The following is an 18765-nucleotide window of genomic DNA, read 5'->3' as shown; positions in this document are numbered from 1 at the left end:
AATTAGTTTTTGAGTGCCAACTATATCCGGCATGTCCCTAGGAACTGTCATATCCTAATCAACAGGGTTATAGACTAGGATCTAATCTGTAATATTAATAGTTTTAGGTTTGTTTTATGTACGAAATGTTTTGCATGTATGTATATGTATGTACGTATGTATATATGTGCGTCGTGTGTATGCTTGCTGTCCGTGGAAGTCAGAAGAGGAGATGGAAACTGGCATTATATACTGTTATGAGCCACCATGTGGGTGCTGGGAATCTAATCCAGGTGCTGTCCAAGAGCACCCAGTGCCTTTAACTACAGAGCCATCTCTCCTGCCCCCCATCTTCATTTTATAAAGAAAGGCACCGACCCTTTGGTGGTCACGTGACACCAGTGGCCGCTCTCTGCACCTTTGCTTTGTTAATCATTTGAGACCTGATCTCATGCTACAGCTCATACAGTCTGGCCTGGAGTTTCTTGTGTAGACCAGGTTAGCCTCAGATTCAGGACAAGCTTCCTGTTTTTGCCTCTCAGGTGTTGAAATTTAGGAGCATAACCTGCAACAACTAGTTCTCCCATTTAAAACAAAACAAACAAAACCCCCAAGATCTCAAGTACATACATAGGTTGCCTTGAACTCCTTGCCTCCTGGCTTCCAACTAGTGGTTATCTCCTGGCCTGGCCTTGAATTAGTTTCTTTCTTTCTTTTTTTTTTTTTAATGAAACACTAGTACTAGTTTTTGATGCATATACAGTTTTTTGGTGTTTTTAAGTTCTGCCACTTGAAGATACAGACTTACTAAACTTTATATGCTGTGTTTATATTGGGTTGTGTTGATAGTGGTGTATATTAAGTGGGAAAAAATAAAATAATAACCTTGCAAAGCAGTTGTACAGCAGCCTACCTGAGACCCCTGATGTTGGGAGGCAGAAGCAGGAGAATCAGGACTTGGAGGGCATTTGCTGTTACATAGTGAGCTCCAGGTAGCACAAGACATTGTGTCAAAAAATAATAGTCATCTTCTAACATCTCATCTTTGTATGGATTCGCTTCAACTCCATAAATGAAATAGATCAATGTAGAATTCATTGGGACCATAAAGGAAATGTCTGAATGCTTTAAATCTTACTTTACTCTTGAAAATTATAATGGAGTCCAGTTCTCCAAGGGGCAGCTACAGAATTTTTCTTTTCCAACTACTTGTTATTCCAAATAGCAGAGGTGTTACAAACACAACCCTGTAATATACAACACAGACTTAAATCCTGCATCCATTACTTTTTAAATTCCAGGGATAATCAACAGGTCTGAGCAGACATGTCTCAGGTATAAGTGGAAGGGGGAAAAGTAGGAGGCAAAAAAGACAGCACCCTATTTCCAGAAAGTGAAGGACCCTTCCAATAGCTGTTCTAAAAGGGCCTCTTGAACAGAATGTGGCTGAAAGGTCCTGGAAGCTGGAGGGATTCCTGCAGTTGCAGTGAGTGGTTCCAGAGTATGGATGGTGTTACCTGTTTTATATCCCAAACAAGTCTCCTCATTAATCTCATTAATAAGAACAGTGTGTGCATGTAAGTTGACAGACTTGTGTCCTGAAAACTCAGATACCTGTGTGAAGTACTTCCTGTTCAAGTCAGTTTTAAAGAACAGCATATTTGAAATGAGTCTCCAGAGGCCAGCATAGTTGGTGCTAGAATATTCTTTTGTTCTCTGTCCTCTATGCCTTCTTCAAATTTCTAACATCAATATGGGTGTCAGTGCTGCTGGCAGGAAGGTCAAATGGGGAAGATTCCAGGATAATTCAAAAAATAGCCTAGTCTGTTATGTATGAAAGATTAGTTTAGGAAATGCTTGAAAAGAGTGAAGAGGGCTGTACTACCAGATACTAAAGTATATCACAGCTCTAAAGTAATTCAGTGATCTTGACCCAATAGGTAGCCCATAGAATTAAGAGAGGGATGGCAGAAATAGCCAGGCATATGAGACTGATTTTGTTTGTAAAAGAACTGTTTTGAATGTAGACAATCAAGTATACAATAAATGGATCGAGAATAGTTGGAGGAAAATTATATCAGAGCCTTAGGACTGACAAGTTAAATACAGGAAAACGAAACTCACTATGGGGAAAGAAGCAGGACTATTTTAAAATCTTGTGTTGGGAAAAGAAAAGTTGAGGGATCAAACTTTTGGGGAAAAAAAAACCCCCTGCATTTAAAAAAGCATCACAAAATGAGAAACCTAAGGGCAAACAAGGAAATATTGGTCGTGTGTGTGATAGACTGAAGTCCTGCAAAAACCAAGAGCAGAAGAGAAGCTTAAGCTTCAGAGACCAGGAGGGGCTCAGCTGGTGGAGCCCTTGCCTAGTGCACAGAAGCCCTGGACTGAACACGCTAGCCCTGTTGTACACACTTGTAATCCCAGCATGCAGGAGATGATAGTGGGAGGATCAGATATTTAAGGCCATCCTTGGCTATGTAGGGAGTTAAAAGCCAGCCTGGGCCAGAGACTCTGTCAAAAAAAATTTTTTTTTAAGTAGAAATAAAATATGAGTAAAAACATAAAAATACAAGATCTACCCGTAGAGGAGTGTGACATTGCAGAAGCTCACAATTCTGGCGTAAGAGGCAGTGGGACAAACTACCTCTCAGTGTTTGTCAGTCTGCAGACAGTTCTGCAAGATGGCTCCAGGGCTTGCTCTCTGCGTAGCCCAGATCCTAGTCTCCCTGATAACCCATGAACTACTTAATAGTCATTTCTAAAATTGTGTAAGGTGTTTGAGACAGGGTCTTTCTGTAGCTCTGGCTGTCCTGGAACTCATTATGTAGACCAGGCTGGCCTGGAACTCATATAGTTCCACCTGCCTCTGCCTCCCAAGTGTTGGGATTAAAGGTGTGCACCTTTTTCATGCCCAGCTAACTTTTATAGGTTTTAAATTTTGAAGCGTATACACCAAGGAACACATAAAATATCACTTAGAGATAAACACACTCACCTGCCAGATTAAGAAACAGGGCCAGGGAGATGTCTCAGCAGGTCAAGGTGCTTGATGCCAAGCTTGGTGTCCTGAGTTTGCTCTGTGGAATCAATATGGTAGAAAGAGATAGCCAGCTCCACAGGTTGTCTTCTGATCTCCACACATGTACCTTAGTATATGCATGCCCCCCACTCAGTCATACATACACACACACACACACACACACACACACACACACACACACACACACGTAGAGAAAAAAACTTTTGGAATTATCACTGTCACTTTCAAAGTTTATCTTTCTTTATTGACTTCATTGCTCCCCTCAACCCCATTCCCACAGATTATTGATCTCTGTTATTTTTGGGGGGGGGGTTGGTTGGCTGGTTTTGGCTATATCTTACAGCATGCTAATATCATGGGCATTAAGATAAACTGCCTTTGAGGGGCAGATTCCTTTCCAACACCTTTAGATCTATAAGACAACCTATAGAACTTAACAATGTAAAAAGTGAAGACCGTTCAGAATGGATACGAGAAGGAGGAGAGTCTGTGGTTTTTTTCTTTACATTATGTGTGTGTGAGAGTGCACCCATGCATGTATATCTCCCTGTATATATCTATTTGTGTGTGTGTGTGTGTACCTGTGTGTTTATATCTGTATGTGGGTATCTGTGTGTTGTTTGTGTGTGTGTGAGTATCTCTGTATGTGTATATCTGTATGTGTGCACATCTGTGTGTAGGGGTGTGTGTGTGTGTGTGTGTGTGTGTGTGTGTGTAAGTGCAAGTGCAGGTGCTCAAGGAGTCCATAGGAGATTTTCAGGCAGTGAGCTATTTGAAGCCGGTGCATTGAATTGAACTCAGGTCCTCTGTAAGAACATTTATGCTCTTAAGAGCTGAGTCGTCTCTCCGGCTCATGTGGTATTATTTTTTTCCTTAATTATTGTGACACTGCTCCTCTGGCAGCTAACGGAGTTTTACATTTCCTTTGGACACCATTAAGCCTTGAAGAGCTCTCACAGACAAATGTGGTGCTATGTGAATCCTGCCACACTGTCACACTGATGCGGCTCCTGGGCTGCCTGCTCCATGAGCACTATTGACTCTGTTCTTTAATGATTGTTACAAATCTTACAGGGGCACTTTGCAGTGTTTAGGTTCTATTACTGTTTCTGGTTTGTTTGTTTGTTGTTTTATATGTATATACTTTTTCCTTTGAGTCAGGGTTTTATGTATTCCAGGCTGCCCAAACTTGTTATGTAGTCAACCTTGATGCTCTTAACTCTGTCCTTTGGTTGCTGGGATCACAGGTGTGCACGCTATGCTCAACTGATGTGGTACTGTGAACAACCAGGGCTTTGTGTAAACTCGAAAAGCTCACCACCAGCTGGGCCCCAGCCCTTCTATTTTAAAGCTGTATATTCTGTCTTCATAGTTGTCTAAGTCCTCGGTGTCCGCCATTTTACCAGATCATCCCTATCTGGAATTTATTCTCTGTCACTTTTTAATAGTTTTATCACGTGTGTCTGTAAACAGTGTAGTAATTGATCTGAGAATTACAACATACTTTCCCTTTAAGACTTCCTTGTCACTTTCAGACTTATGCATTGTTTTTTAAAATCAGTTTTACTTGTTCTCTTTATTTTAATTTAAAAAATTGATGGGTATGTATGTTTGTATGTGTATGTCTGCTTTGAGTGTGGGTACCTCCAGAGCCAAAACAGGACATCAGATCCCCTGAGGTAGGACTATCAGGTAGTTTTGAGCCACCCAAATGCCTGATGTGCATGCTGGGTGAAGGTGCTCTTAACCACTGAGCCATCTCTCCAGCCCCTGTTTATGTTCACGTTGTTTAATCATTCAGAGTACACTTGTGTGGCCAGTCCTCTTGTCCTCCAGTTCACCACTGCCTATGCTGGTCACTTCATCAGGTATCACCAAATAGCTGTCAGACACATTGTGAGCCATCCCTAGATCCCTTCCTGTGACGTGTGTTCTTAGTGTTGTGTAAGCTTACTGTTACTTACCCGTCCACTGTTGTTCTTGTGTTTCTTCTTGTAATCAGCAATGTGCAGTGAGCATGCACTACACATTACAGCACATCTGTCACACATGAGCAGGTATGTGCATTCTCTTGGACATGGGCACCGTTGTGCCACTTGGCAGGCAAATTGAATTGGAGATGTCAGACTGTTGACAAAATATTTGTATTAATTTCCATGTCCACCAGCCTCCTCGTCCTTCCAACCGTCTGCCCTGACCTTCCTGCCAGCACAGCGAGCAAGGGTGACATAGTCCATGGCAGTTTTAGTTCTCATCTCTCATCATCATTAATGATGTTTGCGTTTTTATTTTCTAATTTTTCTTTGGTGTGTGTAGGTGATGTATGTTTGTAAGTGCAGGGACATGTATACTGTGGTGCATATGTGAAAGTCAGAGGGAAACTTTCTGGAGTCTGCTCTCTCTGTCCACCTTGGTGTTGAGGCCGGGTTCCCTTGCTTCTGCCGTGCTACATGGTGCTTCAGATTCAGGCTAGCTGGTGCTCATGTTTCTGGACAATTCTCCTGTCTCCACGTCCCATCTCCGGGGCCTGAGCCAGGGTTCCCAGGCTTGTGTGGTAAGTGCTTTTACCCACAGAGCCATCTTGATGGCCAAGGTAACTTGATAAAATTTGAACTTGTTCAAATATTTTGCGGCCTATTCGTATTTTCTTGTATGTGAAAATACTGGTCTATGTATTTTTCTGTTACCTTGTATTTTTGTCTTGGCTTTCAATATTTACGTGAAAGTGTCTTTTCAGTTTGGAGTTTGTCTAAATAATTATTTCCTTGGCAGAAGTTTTATATGCTGTAGTCTTATAAAATTTTAATTTAATTCCGCCTTTTCCTCTGAGCTTTGAGTTTTCTGCATCTTGTGCCATTATTATTTTCTAAACATTATTCACTGCCTCTCCCGGCTTTGTGGTAGAGGTGGTATTTTGGAGTTCTCTTTTTAAAGGTGTGTGTGTGTGTGTGTGTGTGTGTGTGTGTGTGTGTGTGTGGAGAGAGAGAGAGAGAGAGAGAGAGAGAGAGAGAGAGAGAGAGAGAGAATGTCAGATCCCCTGGTTGTGAGTGACCAGTGTGGGTGCTGGGAGTGACCCAGGTCCTCTGCAAACACCCTTGTGTTCTTATGCCCTGGACCATCTCTCCAGCCCTATGATAGAGGTTTTACATTGCTTATCTACCTAAAGCTAGGGGACTGTTCAAGTTTTCCTTTCTTTCCTCTAGACACATTTGAAATGGCTCTCCTGCCTCACTCAGTATTAGCCATTTCATTTAGGTTTTCATGTGTATTGATGCAAACAGAACTCGCTTATAATCCCCTCTACTTAATCCTGCTCTCTTTATGTGTGTATATGTTTGTCTATAAAACTATACATGCATCCTCCTTTCCACTCTTACAGTTGCCTGTTGGTGGCTCTCCTTCTTCCTAGGATAGTGTTATCGGAGCTTTATCAGCCTTCTGAAGAATAAGCTCAATTTACTGGATCCCCTGTACTTTATTTTTGTTATTAATATTTGGTTTTATTACTTCTAGAATTCTGGGGTTTATACAGTGGGGTTTTGTTTATTTGTTATTTTGTTTTTTTCAGACCGAGTCTACTCTGTAAGTCTGACTGTCCTGAAACTTCATATATAGTTAGGCTGACCTTAAACTGGTAGTCATCCTCCTGCCTCTGCCTACCGAGTGCGAGCTAACAGGTGTGAACTCCTCACCACCAGGTTCCTATGCTTTTGTTCTTGAGCTTCTTGGTGCTTTGTCTTTTCCCCCAGGACTGAGAATTGAACCTAGGATCTCGCTAGCAAGCTGTTTACTACAGAATTATGTGTCAGGCCCTCTTTTTTAGTCATTATTTTGGGACAGTGTGTCACACTAGTCACACTGCCCTTGAATTCACTCCAAAGCCCAGGAAGGCCTTGAACTCTCTTCCTGGCTCAGCTTCTCCAGTAGCTAAGGTTGCAGACTACTGCAGACTACTCCACTGGGCTCAACTCTCTTGAACTTCTGAAGTTGGTTTCTTAGATCATTCCTTTTGAAAGTGTTAATATAAATACTTGAGGCCATACATTTTCTTATAAGTGCCTCTGTAGTGACAAGTTTGGGTAAGCAATATTTTGTCATTTTGCAATTTTAATTTTTTTTTTTTTTTTTTTTTTTTTTTTTTTTTTTGGGTTTTTAGAAAGGGTTCTCTGTGTAGCCCTGGTTGTCCTGGAACTCTTGTGTAGTAATAATAGTTTTAATGAATTCTGGCACAGGGTTACTACCTGCCTTAATGGTTTATGTTCCCAAATGAAAGACACACACACAGCCTTTATATTTTAATATGCCTTAAGCAGCACAATAGCTGGGCAGCTGCCTAGCTTCCATGCTGTTAGAATCTACCCACTGATAACCCTGAGTTACTACTTACTAATTTTTATATTCCATCTTGGCTGCTCTTGACCCAGTTGAGCAGCCCTCCAGGCCGCTTTCTCTTGGCATCTTTACATGGCAGCTCTGCTTCCCCCTCCTGCACTGTTATTACCTTTCCATGGTAGCCTCCATGTCTCCTCTCCTCCACACTATCCTAAGGCATGGCGGGTCTCCTCCCCTCCTGCTCCTCTCAGTCCAAGCCCAGGAACCTTAAATCCTGCCTCTCTCTCTTCTCTCCAGTCCTTACGCCTCTGCAGGGCCGGAGAGATCGCACACTAGGTACATGGGGACTTGGAAAGAAAAACCACCCAGCTGACAAAAGTCATGCAGACAATGGGATGGCAAATTAGTCAGAAGAAAGTCAGCCTCAGGGTCATGGACAGACATCCTGGTAGTCTTGAGGGAAGGGTCAGTATCACCAAAAGCTGGATAGGGGTTTGTGGTATAATTAATTAGCAGCAGACTGCTTGCCCAGCATGTGTGGAGCCTGGTTCAACCCCCAAAGGAATCACAACTCACAGATTGAGAACCACTGCAGCAAGCTTTCTTGTTGGCCCTCAAAATTGAATTTTAAGTTAAAAATTCAAGTACCAGGCCAGGGCTGTGGCACAGTTGGCTGTTAGAGCACTTGTTTAGGGCACAGTAATTGAAAAATGGTAATTTTGTGCGTTCTCTATTTTTAGTCTATTGAAGACAATGAGGTGTACTTGCCGAACGACGAAATGTGGACCTACGATGTTGATAGTGGGTTGTGGTAAGTAACTGGAAGTTAAAAACATGGAGTCTTCTCACTCACAGAGGCCTTAATAGACCACGGGGAATTCGAACGTATCCTTTGAACATCCTACAGCATTTATGATATGCCCGCTCCGTATCTCTCTGTGGCTCATCCTGTGGCTCCGTTCCTGCTCCCCTCCCTTCTGCATTCCGTGTCTCTCACCCGCTAAGCCATCTCTGTCACTGAAGACTGTCTTGCTCAGCTGGTTCCCAGTTATGGTGGCACGTGTGGAACCTTTGTTGGGTATCACCTCACCCCCCAGCAGGATGAAAAGTCCTATTTGGATCTCTTTATACTATTTGCTCATTTTTTGTGGGGTAAGGTCTTACTCTGTAACCCACACAGGCCCACAGCTCTCCATCTTTTCAGCCCAGTTTCTCCAGCACTGGGACTACAGGCGTGTGCCACAGCACCTGCCTGCAGTTATGTTTGTTTATGGTTGGCTATGATGCTTTTCATGCAAAGAGTCCTAAAGGGAGCTTTTATTTGTCTTCTGGGACGCTAAGAGCTTCTCTGTGGTCCTTGTTGCAGGAAGATGCACCTAATGGAAGGGGAGCTCCCTCCCTCCATGTCGGGAAGCTGCGGGGCTTGCATCAATGGAAGGCTCTATGTTTTTGGAGGCTATGACGACAAAGGATACAGCAACCGAGTAATCCTTTCTTTTAATTCAGGCGTGTAGCCTAATGTGTCATTTCATCCCACACATTTGCAAATGGTTTAAAAAGAAGATAATGGGAGTACATCCAAGTTTGTAGTTACTAGGCTTAAAAGACAGATGGAGAGCACAGTAGCCATGTTTTTTCTCCATGTTCCCCCAACCCCACCTCAATTAGCTGCATTCTTGGTTGTTACCCACAGGCAAGAACAGGAGGGGCAAAGGTTGCTGCAGTGTATTTTAAACATCATTTTGCTTTTGGAGTATGTCTTATTTTCATCAATTCTATAATTTAGATTTTTCTAATAGGCAAATTATTTATTGGAAATAAAAGTAGTGTTAGTTTTTAGATGACAGACTCCTGGAATAGATTTTGTTTCCAGATGCCCCAGCTCCTAATAGTACTCTTGTCTTTTAAAAGCTTTACTTTGTCAATTTACGAACAAGAGATGGAACTTACATCTGGGAAAAAATCATCAAGTTTGATGGACAACCACCCACACCACGTGATAAACTTTCCTGCTGGGTGTATAAAGACAGGTAATGCAGCAACTGAACTTTATTGTCCTTAGGATAGGATATAGCCTTTGGCCAAAACTGAGGCAACTCCATGTTTTCCAGTAACTGTAGATTTGTTCTGATGTCAGAGGCAACAGCAGTCTTAGGACTGCTAAGAACCATGTCATAAAAATGAACATGGACGAAATGCTATTTGGATTTTTCTCCTTGAATAATTTATTTATTAAGTTTCATTAACACCTTGACATGATAAAAAAAAGAAAAAAAAAAAAAAAAACCCTGAAGCTATAAAATGTGTACAATGAACCCGGTGGTGGTAAGACACACCTTTAATCCCAACACTCCAGAGGCAGAGGCAGTCGAATCTTTGTGTGTTCGAGGCCAGGCTGGACTACAGAGCTAGTTCTAGGACACAGAGAAATCTGTCTCAAAAAACCAAAACCAACCAAATAAAGTCTTCAAGGAAAGGCTAGCTTCCTCTAGCTACCAAATCCACCCTGACTTCCTGTTTGCCTCATCACAAAGAGCCCCAAAGCCTATATTTCTTTTTGTTGTTAGGACACAGCTCCCACATGTCAGCCACAGGACTCTTCTAAAGCCTATTAAAGCACAGCCCCTGGTAGGCTGACTTCTCCAAACCCCTCAAATGACTCCACGGTGCAGCAGATCCAGGCCTTTCTGGTGCTTGTCTCTAGGAGATTTGCTCATGTGTCCTGTAGATTTCCAGCTGTATTCGCCCTTCATTTCCTCTGATTCAAGCCAGGCTCCACACATGCTGGGCAAGCACTCTGCTGCTAATTAATTATACCACAAACCTCTATCCAGCTTTTGGTGATACTGACCCTTCCCTCAAGACTACCAGGATGTCTGTCCATGACCCTGAGGCTGGCTTTCTTCTGACTAATTTGCCATCCCATTATCTGCATGACTTTGTCAGCTGGGTGGTTTTTCTTTCCAAGTCCCCATGTACCTAGTGTGCGATCTCTCCGGCCCTGCAGAGGCGTAAGGACTGGAGATTCATTACCTGCTGGGGTTATTTCCTTTATGGCTCATTGTTCCCTCAGTTCTCTGGGTTTTTAAAACTATAACTGTGTAGTTTATAACTGTGTACTTTGACCTGTTTAGGTAGTTAGGGTAGGAGAAGGCATATATTTCAAATTCCTTTTGTGAATGTGGCTTTTGAGGCAGAGTCTCACTCTGGAGCTGGCCTAGAACTCCTTATGGGCCCAGGCTGACTTGGGAACTCGTGAGAACCCTCCATTCCCAGCTTCCTGAGTGCTAGTATTGCAGGCCTGACCTACTGTACCCAGCTATTTCAACTATCTGTGAACAAACTAGAAGCAAGACTCTAAACACGCGCCCTCTTCATTTGTTTTTTAGATTAATATATTTCGGTGGTTATGGGTACAGGAGGCACAGTGAGCTTCAAGAATGTTTTGATGTCCATGACGCATCTTGGGTAAGGAACTTATCACTTTTTAATTTGGCATCCTTGTAAGCTTCAGGAATAATGAATCTAACCATTCTTATTTTAAGTGCTTCTGATTTGCCATATTAACCCCCCCCACCCCCCAAAAAACCCTGCATTTTATTCTTTTAGATTTACATCCAGTTGGCAGACGTTGTCTCACTCAGTGGATTGGCCTTTGTGGTTTCTCTTAGCTTCATCAGTAGTCACTAGGGTTCTGACAGACAAGCAGAGACTTTAGCACAGCTTGGGAAATTTGTTTCTATTTGACCACAGTGTCTGTTGTAGGCACACACCTCCATGTAGATGAGCCTACCGGAGTTACTCATAGCTCAGCCTGAGCTCTGGAGAGCAACAAAGAGTTGACAGTGCTTCTCCTCTCTTCCTGGGTTATTCTACTAGTTAGAGAATTAAAAAGCCATAAGTTAGCTGGGCAGTGGTGGCGCACGCCTTTAATCCCAGCACTTGGGAGGCAGAGGCAGGTGGATTTCTATGTTTGAGGCCAACCTGGTCTACAGAGTGAGTTCCAGGACAGCCAGAGCTATATAGAGAAACCCTGGAGAGAGAGAGAGAGAGAGAGAGAGAGAGAGAGAGAGAGAGAGAGAGAGCATAAGTTATAAAAATAATTTTTTTCCAAGACAGGTTCTTACTCTGTAGCCCAGGCTGTCCTTAAACTCACTGTGTATAGTTCAGGCTGGCCTTGAGTTCATGGTACTCTGCCTGCCTCAGCCTCCGAAGTGCTGGGATGATAGGTATAAGACACCATACCCAGCTTATAAAAATGGCGTCTTTTAAAAGATTACTCTCACTGGGTGGTAGTGGCACACACCTTTAGTCCCAGCACTTGGGAGGCAGAGACAGAGGCAGAGAGGCAGAGAGGCAGAGGATCAAGGGGCAGAGAGGCAGGGAGGCAAGGGGCAGGGGGGTAGGGAGGCAGGGGATAGGGGTCAGGGGACAGAGGGGCAGGGGGCAGGGAGACAGAGGCAGAGGCAAGCAGACCTCTGTGAGTCTGAGGCCAGCCTGGTCTACATAGTTTCAGGATAGGCAAGGCTACATAGAGAAACTGTCTCAAAAACCTCAAAACAAAAAGATTTCTCTCACTGCAGAGGGACCTAGACACTTCAGTCTTGCCTTCTAACACAGGTCATGATTATAAATTTTATTTTACTTGTCTTATTTATTATTTTATGCGTATGTGTGTGCTGTATATTGGTGCACTACATCCATGCAATGCCCTCAGAGGCCAGAAGAGGGTATCAGATCCTCTGGAACTAGAGTTTCAGGTGATTGTGAGCTAGTTGGTTTGGGCGCTGGGAACTAAATCAGTGTCCTCTGGAAGAGTAGCAAATGCTCTTAACTCCGAGTCTTCTCTCTAGCCCTGATTGTACACGTCAATCTCTTCTCTCTCTCTCTCTCTCTCTCTCTCTCTCTCTCTCTCTCTTTCTCTCTCTCTCTCTCTCTGTTGTTAAGGCTCAGGGAAATACAGGGCTAACTGAGCTAACTGAGGTACAGTTAACATATCACAGTGGACTCTGATTACCAGTATTCCTCGGTCCCGCAGAGTCATCCTGACTGGCATAGTCCATTCCCTACCATAAGCCCAGCCCAGGGCTGGGCTCTCTACCCCCAGCCTCTTTGATCTCTGTATAACCCAGCCATTTTGGCTACTACAGTCTCTTGGCTCACTCTTGGCTCCTGCTTTCCTGGCCTCTTAGCTTCTGGTCTTCCCCCGCCACTCCCCAACATGGCCTAGTCTAATCTATGTGTTCACTCTGAACTCTTCCAGATGTCTCTGCCTATGTTCTGCCTCACATCTACGCTAAACCTCTCCAACTATACCTAGGAGCAGTCATGGCCTCATTTTTTTTTTTTTTTTGAGGGTTTGAATCCAGGGCCTTGTGATGCTGGAAGCTACAGCCTCAGCCTCAGCAGGATATGTGTGTGTGAGGAGGAAGCAGGGATGAGCCCTGGCTGTCCTGGAACTCCTGTAGAACAGGCTAGCCTCAAACTCAGTGATCTGCCTGCCTCTGCCTCTCAAGTACAAGGATTAAAGGTGTGTGTCACCATGCTTGCCAAACTTAACTTTTTAAAAACCTTTATTTTTATATTACGTATATAGATGTCCTGCCTGCATGTATGTCTGTGCACCATGTGTGTGCATTGCTAGCAGAGAACAGAAGAAGGTATTGTATTCCCATGTAGTTACAGACAGCTGTGAGCCACTGTGTGGATGCTGGGAATTGAACCTGGGTCCTCTGGAAGAAGAGCTCTTAAATATTGAACCATTGCTCCAGGTCACTGCCCCCCCCCCCCCCATTAGAACTTTTTTTCAGTACAGGAAACAATAGCCCTCTACTTTATTATAGTGAAGATAAGATGTGAAATAGGTTTAAAAATGTAAATATTCATTCTGTTCCTTGAGGAAGTAGCAAGGGAGTCACAGTGCTGGAGGTGGGTAGCACTGTGGCCTGGGATGGCCCAGGGTCTGCTGTGAGGCGTGGTATGTAGCTGTCTTTACCACTGTGGTGATGCTGAACTACTTGTGTATCAGTAAATATGTAGCATAACTATGCTGATGTTTCAGCTACAGAGCTCTTAGCTGTTTGTGTCTGTTTCAGGAAGAGCAGATATTCTGGGGGTGGCACAATGATGTCCATGTGTTTGACACGAAGACGAGGACATGGTCTCAACCAGAAATTAAAGTAAGTACTACTACGTTACCTGGAGGTCTCCGGAGCAGAAGCCCTTCCCCCATTCCCCAGCCCTCTCTCATCTCTCCAGCTTTCCCTTTCGTAATAAACTCTGTTCTGTTTCTGGGGGGTGGGAATGTTACTATTATATTCATTGATATTATAAAAATCTCTTTTCTTTTTAAGTCACTTGATTTTAATTGGGGTTGCAATTGCATGTAAAATAGCTCTCCCTCTCTCCCTCCCTCCTCTGTTCTTGTGTTTTGAGAGGGTCTCACAATGTAGACTACCCTGGCATTGAACTTGCAGTGTTCCAACTTCTACCTCATGGGTGCTAGGTTGCAGGTGTTGCCACCACACCCAGCTGAAGAAGCTTCTTTTAAAACTACTAACAACTACTATTTTTTAGTTATGTTTCCTACAAATAATAGTTTCTAGAAAAAGTATTTTAAAGAGGAGTCATTATTAGTCTCTGTTTTCATTTTTGAGAGAGTCTCATGTAGCTTAGGTAGGCTGCTGGCCTTGAACTCCTGCCTCCACCTCCCTGGTGCTGGAATTACAGGCATGAGCCACTAGGCTCAGCCTCTATACTCATTCTTTACCTATCACTGTCTGTGTGAATTATCAGAGTTCTTTTTAAAACTCATTTTAAAACAGAGTCCTCCCTCCCTCCCTCTCTCCCTTTCTTCCTTCTTTCTTCTTGTAAGAACTAGCATAGCCCTCTCACTGAGCTGTATCCCCGACCCAACACCTGTGTTTTTATATAAGCTGCATACAATTCTAACACGACAAAATACTTTATCAATATTATTTGTTAGAAACCAAACATAAATTCAGATTAATGTAAACAGTAGAAACAATAGAAATCAAACAGAATCAGCATCTGTAAAGATTTATTTTTATTTCATGTGTTTGGGTGTTTTGCCTGCATGTACATATGGGCCACATGTGTGTATTGCCCAAGGAGGCTGGAGGGAGGAGTTGGATTCCCTGGACCTGGAGTTACAGGAGGTCGTAAGCTGAGGGAGGTTGTAGGTGATGGGAACTGAATCGGGCCCTCTGCAGGAACAACCAGTGCTCCTGACCACCCCTCCAGCCCTAGGAATCAACACTAAAAACTGATTTCTCTTAATTTACCTATTACGGAGGTAAAATTAATTCATTATTACCAAATAGATTTAAGTTATTCAAGTGAGCCTGACACATTAGAGCTTCGTTCAAGATAAAGTAGAAAGAAGGATTTTTTTTTTTTTTTTTTTTTTTTTTTTTTTGGTTCTAAGAGTTTTAGGGAAAAGAAAAACAAACAAACAAACAAACAAACCCCAAAGTAAAACAACTTCCAAAATCCAAGAAAACAAGTATTTTGTCTAAGAAAAATAAGGGCTTCTTTGGTTTGGCTTAAACCATCAACAAAGTTGTTTTGTGAATTTGAGGATTTTGGGGCCTTTAGTAAATTCTTAAGAGTCTCTGAAATGCACTATTAGATCTACAGTGTGGGGTGAAGGGAGAAGAGAGGATTTTTTTAAAATTTTAAGTCTTTATATTTCAGACTGAACTTTATGAACTTGATTGTGTTGGGTAGTGGTCATTTAAGGGTGGAAGGATGCATCTTTTCTTAAAGAATCTATTTGTAGTTATGGCACAGGATGTGGCTGGTACCGCCGTTTCAAGTCTGTTTTCTGTTCTGATCTCTGCTTGCAGGGTGGAGTCCCACCACAGCCACGAGCCGCGCATTCATGTGCAGTTCTGGGAAATAAGGGTTATGTCTTTGGCGGACGCGTTTTGGTCAGTGTTTTCAATGGAAATGGTATTCTCATGTGTGATGTCTACAAATGCTTGTCGTCTGATTCTGTGGAGCATCTGAACACTCAACTAACCTAGAGATTAAACTACACATAGTACTAAGTTTTATTTATCTCCTGTTTCCAAAAGAGACCTTCCACATGCTGTGACAGATGAATTTTAATTATATTTTAATGAGGAAAGTTTTTTACTTGAGTGCAGAGTCAGGAATGTTTAATTTCTTACCATCCAAGTGCTGTTAATTTAAACCCGCCTCTTGTCCCTCTGACACATTAATCTGGGAGTCCACGTTAGTTCTCCTGGTGCTCAGCGCCTGTGCTTCCGGGGCCAAGTAGAACCTGTGCTTGATCTGGACTTGCTTTAGAGCTAACGTTTTATCCCATAAAAGAGTTAACAATTATCATGCTTTTATTTCAGCAAACCAGGATGAATGACTTACACTATCTAAACCTAGATACCTGGGTCTGGTCTGGAAGGTAAGTATGAAATCTGTGTCCCATTTGTAGGGTTGGGTGTGGGCCAGTGTGCAGTCTATCATAACCCACGCTTGGGGCTCTAAAACTGAGTTGATATTTTTTCTTTAGATTATATATCTAAACAAGAAATATGAAATTTAAATTTCCATCTTTCCTCCTCCCTCCCTCTTTCCTTTCCTTCCAAAACAGAATCTCATGGAGTAGCCCAGGCTGGCCTTGAACTCTGGGTTGTCTTGCCACAGCCTTTCAAGTGAAAGTACCAGCACACTTGGTAGAAGTTTTCCTGAGGTGGTCTACAGTGTGCTCGTATAGACAATGGAGCCACAGTGTGCTCGTATAGACAATGGAGCCAGCATAGCAGTGCATGCCTTTCTCCCAGCACTCAGGGCAGAGGCAGGCCAATCTCCGTGAGTCTGAGTCCAGTCTGGTCTACTGAGTGATTCTGAATATATGATTTATAGCTAAAATATTTTCCTTTCTTCCTTCTTTCCCTTCCCTCTCCTTCCTTTCTTCTTCCATCCCTACTTCCTATTTTCCTTCCCTCCCCCTCTCCTCTCCTAGCAAAAATTCTGTATGTAGCTCTGGCTGACTGTGAAGTCACTGTGTAGCACAGGCTAGCCTCAAATTCATGATCTTATTACAGCCTCTTGGGTGCTGGGATTACAAGTGTGCACCTCCACTCCCCAGTCCAGCTTTTTCTTTAAGATCTGAGATGACTGTAATGGAGAACACATGGCCCATCATGGCTGAGGCAGAAGCATTGTGACCCAGAGGCCAGTCTGGCTACATGATGATTTAAAAAAATCTTTCATTTTGATTAATTCAATGTTGAATTTTAATTTTTTCTCCCTCGCTATAGGATTTCTGTTAATGGAGAAAGTCCCAAACACCGGTCATGGCACACTTTAACAGCAATAGCTGATGATAAGCTTTTCCTATTTGGTGGACTAAGTGCAGATAATATTCCACTAAGTAAGTCCATGTGGCTTAGCATACAATCTTTACCTCCCTAACCCTAAACAAAGATTCAGGAAAAATAACCCTGATTATAGCATCTTCTCCAGATGCACCCAGGCGTCAGGCATCTGGAGAAGGTTGTGTACATGTCCTGAGTCTGCTGGGGAGTGTGGGGGCCAAGTGTGGTAGTGGCCTGGGGGGGCATCTTGTGTGGAGGGATGGTTAAGAATTGTTTCACATTCTTCCTGTTAATGTGTATGAGAGTGTACGTATGTATGCATAGGTGTTCCATAGTGCATGTGTAGAAGATGGAGAAGTGAGAGTTGGTCCTCTCCTTCTACCATGTGAGTCCTGGGGATCAACCCCAAGTCATCCTGACGGGCAGCACGGGCAGCAGGTGCCTTAGCTGCTGAGCCATTGTCTTGCTGGCCCCATTATCTTGGCTTGTTGGTTTGTTTGATTTTGTTTAATTGAAAAATTGATTTTTAAATTTTTTTTTTTTTTACTTTTTATGTGTAGGTGTTTTCCCAGAATGTATGTCTGTATGTCTGTGTATGCAGTGCTCATTCAGGCCAGAAGAGGGTATTGGATCCCTCGGAACTAGAGTTACCAGTGGTTGTGAGCAGACTTGTGGGTACTGGGATTAGAACCTGGGTTCTCTGCAGGAGCAGTGGTGCTCTTGACTAAGCAGTCATCACTTCTCCAGTCTGTTTTGTGTTGTAGACAGAGTCTCCCTATGTTGTTTTGGCTGTCCTGGAACTCACTCTATAGACCAGGCTAGGCTCAAACTCAGAGAGATCCTCCTGCCTCTGCTTCTGGAGCACTAGGATTAAAGGTGTGCCCACCACACCTGGCTCATTTTTGATTAACTGTATTTTGTACTTATACTGAAGTAATCCTTTTCTCCCTGTGTCCCTAACTACATGCTCGCACTGTGACTTGATAGACAGGGCATTCTAGCCAGTCAGTGAGCTCGGAGGTCGGAGGTCGGTGAGAGAGAACCTCGCAAAAGGCTGGAGAGCCAGCTGAGAGAGATCCCAGTGTTGCCTTCTTGCCTCTAGATCTGCTGTATTGAATCTGAAAGCAGCTTCATTTTCGATAAAAGAACTTTGAGCACCAGTAATCTTCTAGTACCAAACTCCATCCTAGTAGGATTATTAATTATTTTAGAGATTTTTGTTCCAGTTTGTGAGGGTTTTGTTTGTTTGTTTGTTTGTTTTTGTTCTTTGAGACAGGGTCTCTTAGCCCAGCCTGGCCTCCAACTCATTATACAGTCAAGCATGACCTTAAACCTGTGATGCTCCTGCCTCTGTGCCTCCTAAGTGCGGGGGTTATAGGCATACACCAACATGCCCTGCTGAGATTTTTTTTTCATTAAATTTGGAATATAATAAGACTGACATTTGTACATTTCAATAGAGATTAATATCATACCTTTATCATATATAGTGTTTTTAAATTTATACCTGCTTTAAAAAAATTGTATGTATATGGAAGTTTTGCCTACGTGGACTCTGTGCACCACATGTACAGTGTCCACAGAGACCAGAAGAGGGCGTCAGATCTCTCAGAGCTGTAGTTACAGATGAGTGTAGTTACCCTGGGGGTGCTGGGAATGGAACCTGGCTCCTCGGCAAGTTAACAGTCAGTGCTGTGAACTGCTGAGCCAGCTCTCCAACCTCATAATTGCTATTTTTGGTCGTTTAGCATATGGGATACTGAGTGAGCTAACTCTTCCTTCCTTCATTATAGAGTAAAATAGAGAGTAAAAGCTTTGTCTGCACGTGCACCATGACGTTCCGTGGCATAGCCACAGCATTGTGGATCTATGAGAAGTGTCCACACGGCTTAGCAATATGTATTGACATGTCTATGTGGAGAACGAAACAAGATGTAGAATTTAACAGTTCAACAAGAAACAACATAGCAGCAGACAGCATATGTGGCAAAGTTTGTTTCTTTGTCTCTTCCTCCTCCCTGTATCTCCCATATTTCTTCTTTTTGGTGC

At 43.0% G+C, this 18765-nt stretch overlaps 1 protein-coding gene across 1 annotated transcript in view; it reads left to right on the top strand.

The window, feature by feature from the left end:
• Positions 1-18765, top strand: part of Klhdc1 (kelch domain containing 1) — a 37818-nt gene that overhangs the window by 946 nt on the left and 18107 nt on the right. Inside the window, exons 2-9 of the mRNA XM_034514665.2 lie at positions 8095-8165; positions 8721-8838; positions 9266-9384; positions 10744-10822; positions 13450-13533; positions 15223-15306; positions 15742-15800; positions 16660-16772. Coding sequence (XP_034370556.1) covers positions 8095-8165; positions 8721-8838; positions 9266-9384; positions 10744-10822; positions 13450-13533; positions 15223-15306; positions 15742-15800; positions 16660-16772 — 727 coding nt within the window. The remainder of the gene's footprint in view (positions 1-8094; positions 8166-8720; positions 8839-9265; positions 9385-10743; positions 10823-13449; positions 13534-15222; positions 15307-15741; positions 15801-16659; positions 16773-18765) is intronic.

Source organism: Arvicanthis niloticus, chromosome 11, assembly GCF_011762505.2.
Source record: "Arvicanthis niloticus isolate mArvNil1 chromosome 11, mArvNil1.pat.X, whole genome shotgun sequence".
NCBI classification, from domain to species: Eukaryota; Metazoa; Chordata; class Mammalia; order Rodentia; family Muridae; genus Arvicanthis; species Arvicanthis niloticus.
This window is presented reverse-complemented; position numbering and strand designations above follow the sequence as displayed.